Source organism: Glandiceps talaboti, chromosome 2 (genome assembly GCF_964340395.1).
Source record: "Glandiceps talaboti chromosome 2, keGlaTala1.1, whole genome shotgun sequence".
NCBI lineage: Eukaryota > Metazoa > Hemichordata > Enteropneusta > Spengelidae > Glandiceps > Glandiceps talaboti.
The window spans coordinates 7676923-7692828 of record NC_135550.1 but is presented as its reverse complement, the minus strand read 5'-3'; the positions used below and the strand labels follow the sequence as shown (position 1 = coordinate 7692828).

The 15906-nt window shown below is 35.8% G+C and overlaps 1 protein-coding gene across 1 annotated transcript in view; it reads right to left on the bottom strand.

Moving 5' to 3' along the window:
• Positions 1-415: 415 nt before the first annotated feature.
• The window catches only part of LOC144453765 (lysosomal-trafficking regulator-like), an 88982-nt gene continuing 73491 nt past the window's right edge, over positions 416-15906 (bottom strand). The window contains exons 37-53 of the mRNA XM_078145114.1: positions 15278-15526; positions 14375-14495; positions 13905-14057; positions 13210-13466; positions 12751-12817; positions 12153-12315; positions 11395-11535; positions 10528-10745; positions 9650-9883; positions 8830-9019; positions 8059-8195; positions 7259-7357; positions 6875-7017; positions 5862-5959; positions 5123-5279; positions 4153-4224; positions 416-3759 (exon numbers count right to left, since the gene is read on the bottom strand). Of these exons, the coding sequence (XP_078001240.1) occupies positions 3636-3759; positions 4153-4224; positions 5123-5279; positions 5862-5959; positions 6875-7017; positions 7259-7357; positions 8059-8195; positions 8830-9019; positions 9650-9883; positions 10528-10745; positions 11395-11535; positions 12153-12315; positions 12751-12817; positions 13210-13466; positions 13905-14057; positions 14375-14495; positions 15278-15526 (2623 nt within the window). The 3' untranslated portion in view covers positions 416-3635. The remainder of the gene's footprint in view (positions 3760-4152; positions 4225-5122; positions 5280-5861; positions 5960-6874; positions 7018-7258; positions 7358-8058; positions 8196-8829; positions 9020-9649; positions 9884-10527; positions 10746-11394; positions 11536-12152; positions 12316-12750; positions 12818-13209; positions 13467-13904; positions 14058-14374; positions 14496-15277; positions 15527-15906) is intronic.

Sequence of the window (15906 nt, the reverse complement as noted above, 5' to 3'; positions counted from 1 at the left end):
CAAACACAAGTCAAAGATTCTCCTATACAGATGTAGCACAAACACGTTTGAGCACTACATGCCTATAGTGGGATGGGGCTGGCTGGCTGACCCATGATTTACTTTGTGCCAAGTTTGAATGATATCAACACATACAGTACAGATGTAAACAAAACATGCATAGTCCATTTTATTAGCACTTTTCAGGCACTGCCCAATGACAGTGGCTGGGGATTTGGACTTGTTGTTTCTCACAAGCTATGACATTGGATATGCAAACCTTGTCTTTGTGCCAGATTTGAATGAAAATACATGTATTGGGCTGGTCATACAGCAGACACATTGTCTCTGGGACGATCAAACAATTTCTAACACACATTGAAATTCCATAAAATAAATTTTTATTCATTCATTATTTGTATTGTTTGACAATAGCACCATGTACAACAAAGTAAGTACATACTGCTGTTGATTCCATACAGACAAGGAAAGATAGCAAAAGATGTTTCCAATAAATACTGCCCTCTATGTTCAATTTTAGCTAGGATTCACTTTTAGCATCTGATGCATAGTGTGAATTATCATGGGCATCTCAATCAAGTAACTAAGGAAACAATCCATATTTAATTTATTCACATCATTGCAGGGTACATGGTTTACAAGAATCATTTTGCCTTTTTTCAAATTTCTAACATTCCTTCCTACTTGAAGTTCATAGTCAAAACAAATGTAGCTATTGTTGCTCTTGTTTATTGCACAAGAAGCAAATATAATCTGTACTCGTCAAAATCACACCTGTAACATGTACAAAGCAGCTATCCAATCACAAACTTTTGTTAAACCACCTGACTTATCTTGGCCAATCACAATCATTTTTGTTTGTAATGACATAATCAGGTGATTTGAATATTGGTTCTGATTGGTTAGAACATACCAATGAGTTATATTTCAGGCTTTTCTGAATGTAAATAGAGAAACACAACTCAGGCACACTGCATAACATTTGACAGATCAAGTAGTACATAAATTGTAATACTATTTGCATATATACATAAAAAAAAAAACGTCACTTTTTTGGTGGAAGGTAACACTTATATTGTGCAAGCAATATTCCATACATAACATACAAGTCACTTGACATTTACAATGTACAGGTATATGTTCGGGAACTGTACCTCTAAAATAGTGCTATACCCAGCATTGCAGCCATCAATTTATACTTTCCTACCCTCCCCCTCACCCTCCACAGTAATCACCAAGCTTACAGATCAAAACACTAAGTAAATCTAGGGATATGTGTGAAATAATGTTCTACAATTAAAAAATAGCAAAAATTATATATTCTTCTAAATCAAAATATATGTAAGTTATATGAAAAGTAAAAATAACAACTAAACTAATTTGACATTATATCATCCAGGTCTGTCCGCTGATTTTTATCTTGTGTACTTGGTATAAATTGGACTTAGAATCAGCTGCAGTAAAATAAAAATAAAAATGAACATATCTTCTAAAAAAAAATTCTGATTTTTTACATTAGATCAAACGCTCTTATGAAAACAAGGGGAATTCACATAACTCATACTTTATCCTGATTACTAACTGAAATTGACATCATTATATTGTATTAAAGACACCTTTATCAACATTGTACCATTTCATGAAAATGGCTGACTTGCTATAATTGGTACCTGTAACTATAGCAACATTGTAACAGCTGACTTGCTATAATTGGTATCAGTAACTATAGCAACACTATCAATATAGACCTGTGCTGACTTGCAAAAACGACAAATGATTTGCAAGTGTTTTTTGAGACTGCAATTGCATGTCTGAGAGTTTACTAACACATTTTGGACAGTATTCAATTAATAACTTAAAGTTAAATGTGTGCACGATGACAGCTATGTTCTGTCCTAGATTGAACCTATCAAAATCAATCAATCATATGACACATCTATTCATCTCTTCACACTAACTGTCAATCTGTACTTGTATTCCACAAATAAAGCATATAAGCTTAAAAGACAACAGAGGGGAAATTGTCTTTTGGTGTACTGTAAATATCATTGTCTGCAGTCTGTACATGCAGTGGTACTAATTCTGACATAACCATTTTGATATGACATGACATGACATGACATGACATGACATGACACACAACATATTACTACATACCCCACATATCTCACATACTCTATATATTTTTTTTTACAAAGGACTGCAAAGGATAGGGTATAAAACTATACATATATTATACAGTTGTTAGACTTGTCATCAACTGACTGACTCACTTGGTCTGCCAGAAACACACATCAACTGAGCGATTCACCACGCCTGCCAGAAACACACATCAACTAACTGACTCACTTGGTCTGCCAGAAACACACATCAACTGAGCGATTCACCACACCTGCCAGAAACACACATCAACTGAGAGATTCACCCTGCCTGCCAGAAACACACATCAACTGACTGACTCACTTGGTCTGCCAGAAACACACATCAACTGAGCGATTCACCACACCTGCCAGAAACACACATCAACTGAGCGATTCACCACGCCTGCCAGAAACACACACAATCCATCAACTGACTCACAGCTTCTGCCAGAAACACACTAAAACACAAATGTAGACACTCACAAATCAAAACATACCCAAGCAAGGACCACACTGGCAGTTGTCTTTGGCAGTTTTAACACCAACATTTTACCTCCCCCATTCAATTCTATTCTTACAGAGGTAATGAATCTGGGTAGGTTTTTTTGCATTGCTAATTTATCTAGTATGCTTGGTGTCAAAGTATCAACATCAAGGACAATGATCAGTTAAACAACACATCAAATACAGAATCTACATTTCAGTATATCTTACCATACTGAGTCACACAATTACTACCAAAATCTAGTAATGCCTTCGTGTTAATAGCACAATAATGCCCCCCGTTTTATAACATGATGGTGATAACTTTGATTTTAATATCAACCCCATACATGTATTCATATCTGACATGATTCAAATACCGCCTACATTGTTCTTTGCTTTTTCATTTTTTTCTTCATATATCGATTCATTTCAAATTTATTGGACCACTTTGACAAGCATTTTGGTATCAAAACTGTTATGGTCAACACCATATTAATTTCTGTGATTCACGGACTGCCTAAATTGCGTTGACTTTTATTTCCCTTGGTGGGATTTCATCACTTCAAGTCGTTTCAAATTTATTGGACCACTTTTGACAACCATTGCAGTTTCATAATTCATCAATAGAAACTATTATTCCACCACTTTCAGAGATACGTAACTCTCTCTGAGCAGTACATTAACATCATTGCATGATTAAAGTCCATAATAGACACACTGTATCATTGCAACTGTTACAAATTTACTACTCCAAAATGACAATATTTCACTGTCTACCAGTAAATGTGATGTAGTAAAAACAGAAAATTTGAATTAAAGCTCTTGGTTTTTTGCACCTAGACAATAGTCTCTGTCAGGCACTATATTTTTCAACAGTCTCCTTCCAATCTATGAATTCATTACAAATTTGTGTACAAACTAACGTGTATATCAGCTGCTTGTTAGATGAAGTATTTTTTACTGTACTATCATGAAATATCTTGTAGCAGTGTTGCTTCCTGATGTCCGTCACTTCAGAAACGGAATAAAAGTTGGTATCTTGTGTTTGCCAGGTTCAGATTTGTTCCACACTACGACAGTACCTTCACTGTTTGCAGCATACAGGAAATTACAGTCATGTGAAAATACCAAACTGAAAGAGATATGGAAATGTGTGTGTTTGAATAGGAACATACATAGTGAAGTTTGACAATACCAGACTGTTGTAAGAGATATGAGAATACATGTTAACATATTGAATATCCCAACAGCAAATCTTTCCAAATATCAAAGTTTAATCAAACACATTTTGTGAGGTAACTGAATAGCAAGAACAAAGTGATCACATCAGCAGATATCGCTTTTCAACACTTTAACTTCACTATGTTTGTTGAATTTGACCCCTTCCCCTAAATATTCCGAGTGGTTTTCTTGATATTGTTTCTCTATGTGTACACACCCTTCAATTCATCCGTGAACTGATTCAGAAGTAACTTGACCATAGTTTCTGTTCATAAAATATAATAACACGCCACAGTTTTCTTACCTTACAACAGGTTTATTGAAATCTTCAGCAAATATCTCCCTGACTGGTTTCAAGTCCCAACTACTCCATAATCTGCAATGGCAATAAATAGACAGTAATACGATGGAATATGCTCTTAAGGTAGTCAAAAATCAATCTGATGTATGGAACTTGGCTCGATTTCTTTATCTACCTCCTACTTTTGTTCTTATTTGTTCTTTTTTGTTCTGGGAGCACATGGTACCTACATCTGACACAATACCTCAGGTGTTCTTGGACAAAAAGAGAGTGTTGAATGAATTACTCAACAAGTGAGAATGCACTGAAACATATGGGTTTAGTACACTATGTTCTAAAATAGCTCTAGTGCAGAGTGCAGGCAAAGATATTATCAATCTTGTTTGGTGGTTCTCTTTGTTTCAATTTAAAATGTCGAGTGTTATATTATAAGATGGATTCTGGTTGGCGTAAGTATGAGATTCAGTATGAGAACACCTATATTATTGTGTTCGATGTAGGTATCAGATGATCACAGAACAAAAAAAACAAAAAAATGACAATAAAAGTGGGAGATAAATAAAGAAATCCTGCCGAGTTCCCAACATCACATTGGCAAAGGTATAAAGATACATTTAAGGATCTTGTTCAAGACTATATATATACCAGGTTAACAAGGCTAACAAAGGCTAGCTCCAGATTTTTAAAGGCCAGGAATTCAATCCCAGGTTCTCGCATTAGCATTATCTTATCAGTGGAACCATACAGATTAGATAGGATCATTCTTTTGTTCTTAATTGATTTACTTTTTCTATATCTCAACCAGACAACTGGTTTTCTCTCACTGAAATGTGAATCTTACTCTGACATGGGCCTTTAAAGTCCACTTTTCCACTATCTTGTTGGTCCATTATATTGTAGACATTTATACACTGATTTTCTATCAACACCTGTGAAACGTACGCATCTCATACAAACAGTACTTCGTACATACCTGACAACGCCTGTATGCAGTCCTGCTGCAATCACATTGACAGAGCATCCTTCTGGGGCATGGGAGAATGTCAGACTGTGAATGACACTATCACAATGAATATGTGATACTAAGGTACCGTTGATGGTCCATAGGTACAAATCACTGCCACCAGTATCTGTAAAACAACACAGATATCAAGAAATATCACTCTGTATATTAAATATTGACATGACAAAATACAACATATGAAACACCCCTCCTAATTCTCAACTTTAAAAAAATTACAAAATGGTTGTTGGACAAAAATAGTCCAATCTAAAAATAACAAATTTGAGCAGTTAAAAAAAAATGAAGGAAAAAGTTGGGGGTTTTAATGAAGATTTGTTTGCATGTGCAGGTATTCACAAGAACATATTCCAAAGGTAAATTACTGGCAGAAGATATATGCATTCAGCATTGTTGTCATTTCCTTTCATGCTAAATACACAATGGAGAGGGTATGCCTTGGCGCTGTGTAGAATGTTTACCAAAAACAAAGCATGTAAAAAAAAAAGTATTTGATCCTTGCCCGGGTGAGGGCGCTAACATGGATATGTATGTAATAACATTATCATTTCTTGATTTGTAGTTTACCAATCTGATAACAGATACAAAGCAAGGCAATGATCCAGTGCTTGTGTTATGCCAATTCTGACCATTTTATTTCAGGGCTTTACATACAGGTATAATCTATTTCCAAAATATGAACGTTGCTTACCAGGTCTCGATGCTGTAGCAATATCTCCCATAGTATCACTGATGGCTGTAGCTATGACTGGCCCACTATGTCCTGTCAATGTACGGATATAACACAACCTAGACAACAAACACAGATGACTCATCAGTAATTGTTATTATCCCAGTACTTCTGTCTCTTGATAGCATCTTTGATGATATTTTTGTAGAGTGGACATTGAGGTTATAGAAAGAAAGAGAGAGTACTTCGTCCTATTGTTATCTTTCACATACCATGGTTGGTGGAGTTTGGAACTATAAATTTTTGAAATTTGCTCATTACTATCTTTTGTCATGTTTCAAAGATGTTAGAACAATAGACAGTTACATCTATGCTCCATGGTAGCCTGTTTATGGTGCTGGTTGTACCTATAGCCTGTTAACAGCACTGTCGGGAGACATTGTTAGCTGGTCAAACCTCCTAGCCCTATAGCCTGTTTACTGCACTGTCGGGATACATTGTTAGCTGGTCAAACCTCCTAGCCCTTGTCTTCTCAGATTGTCTTGATTACATTGTCATAATTAATAATAACAATTTGAAATTGTTTTCCCAGTAGTGTTGTCATGACAGCATGCAGTCCCTTCAACCATGAAAACTCCTCAGACTTTTATTATTCATTATAGCCAGTTATGCAAATATATACATGCCTTGCTAAGTGTAGGCAATGCATCATCATGCACATGTAGTGGACATGTGATCATTTACATGTCATTTACATAATGATTATGTAATTTAACATACAGGTTTTGGATAACGACTTTTGAGTGTGTGGCTACATTATTCATTTGAAACATAGTCACGACAAACAGAGATTATGAAGCTAATGTTGTATTGCGACAGCGCGGTAAACAGGGTAACTCAATACATCGTCTGATAGTAGATATCAATCAATCAGGTAAAGGCTAGGACCTCCAAGGTATTTTAACTCCCATCTTATTCGGGGTTCAGGGTGATCTGATAACATGACAGCTCAGTACAATGCATATTTTTTTTACCTGTTCAGGTCCCAGATGATACAAGTTCCATCCTGACTACCACTAGCTAGGATACTGTACGGTGTACATACAGACAGACATGTAATTGCACTGCTATGACCATATAGACGAACTCTGTTACCAACTACCTCAATGTTAGACAACTGAAACCAAATCAAACAGAATATAAATCAAGATAATAATTTTCATATCTCATTTTTCCATTAAATTTCAAAGTTGATTTGATTCACCAAATGAATGTGAATAAATGAATACAAGGTGTGAAACACAAGATTCTTCATGTTCGAGATTCAATGATATCTCTCCTATGTTGACATTTCTAGAGTCCAACCATTATTCTGGAGTCTTGCAGGCCAATTACGACTTGTGTGGACTACTACTTACCCTGCTAGGGTTGTACTTGGTGTTGTACACTAAGACCACACCTGATACAGTACCAGCAAAGAATTGTCTACAGTCTGATAGACCATTACAACAGGATATCTGTAAATACACCAACAAGTTTCACCTTAGTTTACATTTCAATAGTACCCGGTAATAGTATTGCATGATATGTACGCATGTGTATAGGTTTTCTAGAAAAATGTAATATGGGACATAAACAAGAAAGTTAAAGTCATCTCATCTAGTTTAATAAATAGAACAATTCCAACCTATGTTTCACAAAATTAAAAAATGATTATAAAATATTACAATAATATATAAACAGGCTGAAACACATTGGGTGACAAGAATTGTAATTTGTCTTCCTAAAATTATAATTTAGGGTGAGAAAAAGAGCTGGCAGACAGAGCTATAAAAAACATGGATCCTGAATAAAACAATGATTCTGATCATTACGGCTCCACTGATAAGTATCAAATTGGGAACCTGGGATTCAAACACTGGGGTTTAAAGGGACAATTTTCAATCCTGGGTCAGCATCTCGACACTTCCCACCATGTATCAAGCCAACTTTTTACGAATACAGTTGCCAAATTGTAATTCAAAAATACAATGATGGATTTCTTTCCATAATACCGTAGTCCAACATTAGGAGATAAAAAATCTGTAATACTCTCTAAAATGGCAGTTTCATAGGTACTATATGAGCTTTAATGTTCTAGCCATGTCTATCAATTAGCCCCCACCCCACCCATAACATATCCTCCAATCATACTTGAACTAAAAGTAGTCTATTTTACCTGGTCAGTTGTATTGGTATGTATAAAGTTGATGGGATCTGTATTTCGTTTCTGTTTTAGTCGCATGACCCCATCAGGGTGACCCCAACTCAAGATGGCCGACCACTCAATGTCTGTAGTATGTATTGAACTTACACCTGTGAACAATAATATAATTAGTATTAGCTAGGAGTTCAATAGATTATTGGCCAAACTGGTATAAAGGTGATTTGACATAATCACAAACCCTACACAGCATCTATGACATAGTACAGTACATGCTTCTTCACCAACATTACTACTAGACACAACTATATACATGTATGATATTTCAAATAATTCTCAGTTGATATCCAACTTGTTGTGCATGTCAAGCCCAAAGCAGTGAACCCCTAAATGATGGTGACCAAGACAGTGAAAATTGGAGATTTAATTTCCAGAAACATGTTTTGACTTTGTGAGAGTAAGTAGTAATTTTTATTCTAGCTACGAATCTGAAAGAACGTACAGTCTTGCTTCAAATTTGAAATTGAAGTTTGAAGTCTTATTGAACACAAGAATGTAATTTTTAAAAATGTCTGTACACAAGAAAATGCCCATTGTACAATTGTATATTTTATACCTTAATAATCGATATATAGCAACTCAAGGATTTATTGGGTGGATATAATATGGAACCACTCTACTGGTGATTATTTGCTTTTACTATTTTTGGCTTTAACAGAAATGCAGTAAAATCGTTCTTTCTACTCCTTGTCTTCAAAGTGAAAGACTACAGATACCAACTCTTACCTTTTTCTTTGGCATACATGACAAACAAACAAACATTAGCTGCCAGACCACAGAGAGATCCAGTTGGCAAGGCAACCAGCTTAGCGACAACAGTGTTGTAATTTTCTCTCCAACATACTTTAGGTTCAGGGGCAGTTGGAGAACCTACATAATTCCCCCATTTCAGTCCTCTCACTTGCTCTAAGGGTCTCTGTAAAAAAAAATGACAATATTGATAAAATTACGTATATTTCATATTTATATTAAATATTTCAATTATGCCTTACACATCAATATCAGAATTTGTTTTTAATTATTGTACAATTTTGATTTGACATGAAATTGAAAGATTTAAAAAAAATGTATTTGCCTTGATTGTCTTATGACAGTTTCTTTTAAGAAGAGATCCCATTATTTCATAATATGACAGCACCCCATGACATACAATTGCAAGTGTGGCATACTCAGGGTATTTGTATGAGTGCTTGTAGTGTTCTCTGTGGCAGTACTTTCACAAATGTGGTGAGTGAAAGTGCAGCAGAAAACACAGCAAGCATGAGTGCAAATACCCTTGAGTACCCCACACTGGAACTCACGCAGCATGGGGTTCTGTTATTATTACATATGTTTATCTGAAACAATAAATTTCCATAAAATTGACACTATGTGATCACGCTTTCGTATAGAACTAACGATCATGTCCTCATTTGCATATCATTTGCATGCAGGTATGCAATAATGTTTTTGGTATTGCACTGCAGAGTAAATACCACTAGTATGCATGGGCACTGGTGCAAGTAATCTCTGGTACATATTTTTTAATTGCATTTATTTTTAATACCTCAATTTTATTTTGAATTGCCTTATTGGCATCTTTAGTTGCCATGAGTGAGAATATTCCCGGTGAATACATTCCAGTTACTTCAGGATACATGGATGATTCTGGATGAGTTCTGTGTGGATGTGGATGGGTAAACAATTGCCGTGGTGTCTGGCCATATGTCTTAATCATTGTCTCCATTGCTCTTCGTTTTACAGGATCGTCTATACTTGACACATCCAAACCAAAGTATGTCTGAAAGAAACAAGTCACCATTCACTGATTTAATTTAAAATGTATTTCACTTTCATATGTAAATTGTACGTGTACGACATCGAGTGTGAGTATATGTGTACATGTAAAACTTGTTCACTTCACAACGAAAGTTTACTTGATGTACCCTGTTGTAATACAAAGTCATATGGTGAGCATACATTCTTGCGAGCAGCGCCCCACTTATGGAACAGTGCAAATACCACTTGAACTTCATTCATCACCCACTTTCGATAGTAGGATCTCAAGACACATCTATTTCTCTGTGCTGTCTAACTATTTACAACAATCTACTATTGTTCTTGTTCAGTGTCATAGAATATTATGTTGTATTGGATTTTGTTGCTCTACAAATCTTTTGATTGATTGACTGATATGTACAGGGGCACACACATCTGTATGCAAGTATGTATACATAAATATGATGTCTGTTTACCAATGAGTGTTGTGCGTGTGTGTTGTGTATATATGTGTGCTTGCACATGATAGTTCAGGTCGTATCTAGCTCCCTTAAGTATTCGTTAATTCATCATACTAGTAAAGCTCCCTCAAATTGTTAGGATAGTATTCATTCATCATATTAAGCTCCCCTAAGTGTTTCCTAATGGACAACTCATCATACTTACTGCTGGATGGAACACATTGATGGCTTCAACTGCTGATTTGCCTTTCTGTTTGAGACCAAACACAAGATCAACCCAACCGTGTAGATTCTGTGATACATAATCAGATTCCAGGGCCTGTCTATGTATCAGTATAAACAACCTAGGATTCTGCTTGGCCCAGGGAGGCAGAATAACATGATCTACTGGTTCACCAGACTGTTTACGACCAAAGTTATATCCTACATGTACAACAAAACAATTCAATGTTATTCCCCAATATTTGTCTTCATTCAGCCAACGAAAATAAGAGTGACCTAAGGGGTCTTTGTCACTATGAGTCAATAGACAAGCAGTGACAGAACCCTTAGGTCACAAGTATTTTCCAAGAAAAACAGCAATATCAAAAAAAAAAAATCGGGGTAAGTAATGGCAATTTTGAGCATTTGACTCAAATTTTGAACACGGCAGAAGTAGTGACATAGACACGTGTTGTCATGACATAGACTGACTAGGGAATAAATTCCATATTTTTGGCTTATGCATGGTATAGTGAATGTTAGGGTCAGGTTTGTTTTTTTATGTGTTAGTATAGCTAGAACTAAATATGTATAAATGTTGTCCTTACAGATGGCTGACTGTTATGATCATGTTCAGTAAAGAAGCACAAAGTTGTCGTGTGCGATGAAATATCAAACAAAGATGACAAACTTTTTTTTTGATAATACAAGTTATGCAGTGAAACTAAAGTACTATTATACCTAGCACATACTATACTCCTTCCAAATTATTTAGGTTGACTTTATCAGCTAGCCCAAACTTTACATTCCGTCTGTAGTGGTTAATATATATTACATAGTGTATCAATCTAATGGACACATCTAAACTTACTTTCACCGTTTGTAAGGAATTCTGGCAGGAAGAAGAATTCTGGGATAAGTTCTTTGACATCTGACGTTGACTCTCGGGATGAGAGTCTCCAAGCTGTTCCCACTGAGTGGAAAGTTCTATCAGGCAGGTCAAAGTGCTGATCTGTGATGGGAATGCATGAAATAAGGGGTTTAGTCTTTCTAAATGTTTAAGGTGCTGCTATGACAACAACAGATGATGAGTTGTGTCATTGATGAAAGACATTATCAAGTATTAGTGATGACATCAATCAATCAATCTTTATTTTACGCTACACACACTACCAGAGTGTTTTATGGTACAAAACCTGAAAAACAAAATGTAATATACAACACTCACAATTGATCAAAAATTATACAAGCAACTTGCTGCATAGAGTTATTGATGACATGACTTATACCAGAGAACTGTGAATACAGTTACTGTGATCAGTTTTTATCTCAATCAAATTTTTCCCAGCACTTTACTCAAATCTAATATTTTTGAAACTATGTTATCTTTGTTTGTTCGATAAAGCCCAATCATGTTTGCAACATGGAGAAGACTTTTTGTTGTCTTTTTTATCATCTGTTTATATTATTACCATAGTGACGGGGGAAGAATCAAAACCTGTGATCCTAGGAAACAAACTGATTGAGTTATAATTTTTTTTTTTTAAACTGGATGGTAACAAAACAGAGCATCACTATATGTAAGAGTAAATGAAAAAAAATACACTTGTGGAATATTGTAAGGTTTACCTTGGTATTGTAAGAACATCTTAGTGAATGGAGGTAGTCTGACTACATACTGTAGTACTGTACCACTGTTAGAATAATGAGATCCATAGTGATGTGGTTCAGTTGGTGGCATCAACTCTACTCCATGGACAATCTCTGGCTTCTCAAACTCTTCCTTCAACCACTATACAATAAGAGAAATGAAAACTTTGATGGTTTCAACAAAACTCAATTCAAAGGGATTCCAAAAGTTGTGACTAGCTGTCACCCGGTCACTACTACTATGACCCATCCGACAAGGTCAGTAGGTCAAATATTATACTTCCTATGGACTAGAAATGTATGAACAAAAAGCTTGTAATGCATTGTGTGTGACAACCTGAATATGTGGTAGTCTGTCTTTGAACGTTTACACTGTATTCTACAGTCAAGAGACAGTGTTTTCTGTTGAGCAGCGAGAATACAAGAGAATGCACCACGTCAGTAGTAAGCTTAACTTGTGTATGCATCATCATCTACTGCCAGGCTGTGGATTTCTCTACATCCTTCTTGTAGGATTACATCATGGTACCACACACTGTTGAGTTGGTTTTACTAGGTCTGTTTTCATGATACCTACCTTATACCTATCTATATACACTGATTCCATATCTTTGTATTGCACTGCTATTGGCTTCAACAGATTTCTGAAAACAGATAAAGATTAGCAACGTCAGCTGTATGACAGTATATGACATATATTATTTTGTATGCTGTTGTATGACATATAGTGATTGTCTATGACTGGGAATGTGTTAGCAATAGTAGTTACACACACTGACACAGACTTGTGCACTCACACACAGACAAGTACAAATACACACACATGGCACATACACACACAAACACAAACACACACACACACACACACACACACACACACACACACACACACACCACACATACACACACACACATGTATAAGAACACACACATACATACTCGCACACACACACACAAACAAACACACATACATACATACATACATACATACATACACACACTACAGACCAATAACAAATGTATGACTTCAAGTTACCTGAATGACTTGTTATTTTCTAAGTTCAATTCATCACTAGTATAGTCAGCCAGGATAAATGGGAAGACAGGATATTGCATCAGATCATTGAATGTTCTTCCAGCAATCTTATTGAGTTGTGTTAGATATTCAAAGTTTGTCATTTGTCCACACCTCCAGGCTTGTGTTATTGCACCGATATTAGCACCAATGTTGCCTATCTCCACATGATTGGGTAGATCCATGGACAGTAACTGTTTATATACATAGTCTCTTTCCTGTATTACAAACAGTCACAAAATAAAGTCACTATGATTCCATTGCAAGTTACTAGATAAAAGCTCACTTTCATGTATTCCTCAAAACACTACTGACAACAAAAAATGGTGGGAAATCAAAATGTCACCAAATAAGAAAATTGTTTCTTTTCCTCTCCTGCTCTAGTAAATGTTATGTTTATGATAATCCCTTTCAAAGTTGCATAGTTTTATGTATGTGATAAATTGCCCATACCTCTCGCTCAAGTTTTAAAACATGCAATAAACAAAAGGTATTACTTGTCTGTATGTTGAGGGCACTCAACAAGATAACATTTTCTACAGACAATTTCTATACTCTTGTCTGTGATTTTTAGCACGGCGATTACACTCTGGAACTTGCTAACGATACTTGAGAGTCACCAAGTAAAATATTTGTGATGCAATAAATCTGTCTACCTTCTGATTTTCAAAGGCTAAGAGGAACGTTTTGCCATTTGTCAGAAATATTTCCAATCCATCATCTCTCAGCTGATACCATCGTCGATGAATCTCTTTAATATCTTCATAAGACCATGACAATGACATCACTTCTCCCTCACCCTGTTTTTCCTGTTTTGGGAAACGAAAAAAAAAAATAGACAAAGTTTAGAACTATTGCAATCAAGATTGTATACTCCACTCTTTTTGTGAGAGAACACATTTTATTTCCCACCCGTCCCCCCACCCCCACCCCCCCCACCCCCCACCTCCCTCCTGACACACACATTCACAAAACTTCATTAAATTCATTAAATGTGAAGAGGGGAAAATATGTCTTGAAAGAAAATCTTTACAGTGCAAAATCGAAACTTGAAATTTCCCTTGCACTTTAATAACAATAACAATTTGTTTCCAGATGTGAAATTAGAAAATGTGTGAAAACTTACCCATGTTGAATTACTGTCAAGAACACCATCATCACCAACAAAGTAGACATTATTTGAACCAATGAGGAGTTCACCTGGTGTCTCTGATGACGGTGTCACATTGGAACACTTGGCTGTATTTCTGTACATCAAAGTATATTAATAACAATTATAATGGTAATTATCTGTGAAGTGCCTTCACAACAAATGTAATGTCAAAATCATAGTACTATACAATTTATACCCTTGGCACAGACCTATAGTGACACAACATCCCTTTAATACTTCTTCAACTCTAAGGAGAGCAAACAATCCATTGCAGCCTTTTATTGGCTTATAGGATTAAAGCATTCACATTGCAACGTCTATCCTACCAGGTCCCCATTTATACAACTGGGCTGAATGGGACGCACTTCTTGTTCATATCTTCCCTGCAGACATTAACCATTCAGAACAAAACAGCAACGGCAAACCACAGAGACAATAGTTAGTATTGTATAGTTGTCCTAAAAAGACATACTGTGTATGATAATATCCTTAAATATTCATCAGATCTGTAAAACATATTGATAATACGTTCTTGCACGATGACCAAGGGTTCTTAGTACTTGCGAGTAATGATTTACCATTATTGCTGAGGAAGACTCCATGGCAAGACAGGGAAGGAAGCCTCTAATGCTTAGATAATCCATCTAATGTTTGGCCTGTTATCAAACTATCCGACAAGGGGGCATACCAATTACATCATCTTTATGATAATGTCACCACCAGTATGCCGTCTAACAGTATAGCCAGCAAACAGACAGTTTGACAAAGCCTGTCATCCTGAACTGGTGAAATGTTACTCATAAGTAATAAAAAACCCTTGGACAGGGTACAAGAACCTATTATTACAATGTATGATCACAATGTTTGTACACGTACTTGATTGCCTCATTGGTCTGTGTTCTAGATATAAGCACAGCGGAGTCAGTGTGCTCAGTGCAATCTTCAAATAGATATGACAGCGGCTCCTTACAGCTTTCCTGGTAATCACATCTCTTCTCTGGCATCAAATATTTGAAGTTCAAACCTAGGTGACATCTTTGAAGACGTCTTCTAACTCTAGCTGGTCCTTCAGTTGGATCCAACTGCCAGGAAGTTGGGAAATACTCGGGATCGTACCACACAGCTCTACAAGTTACAGGAAGAGAACCAGAATTAGTACATTTTGGATGATCTTGTCCATTGATATACTTATTAGTACACTATGGATGACTTTAGCATTTTTATACTTCATTTTATTTTGTCATACAAGATACACATACTTTAAAGGGGTACAGGCTAAGTTTATATATTTTTGGGATGTAATTTTTTCTACATATTAAAAGCTACTCACAGTATTCTACTTACTGGTGTATACTTACCATGACTTGCAGTTAACTGAACTCAAACCTGGTATCAGGATATAACTTATGAATGATCCGATGACATAATTTATTATACGTACCAAAAATATACAGGAAGTTCCTCCTATGCAATCAACAGTTCTAACAATGTCGGAACATAAATTG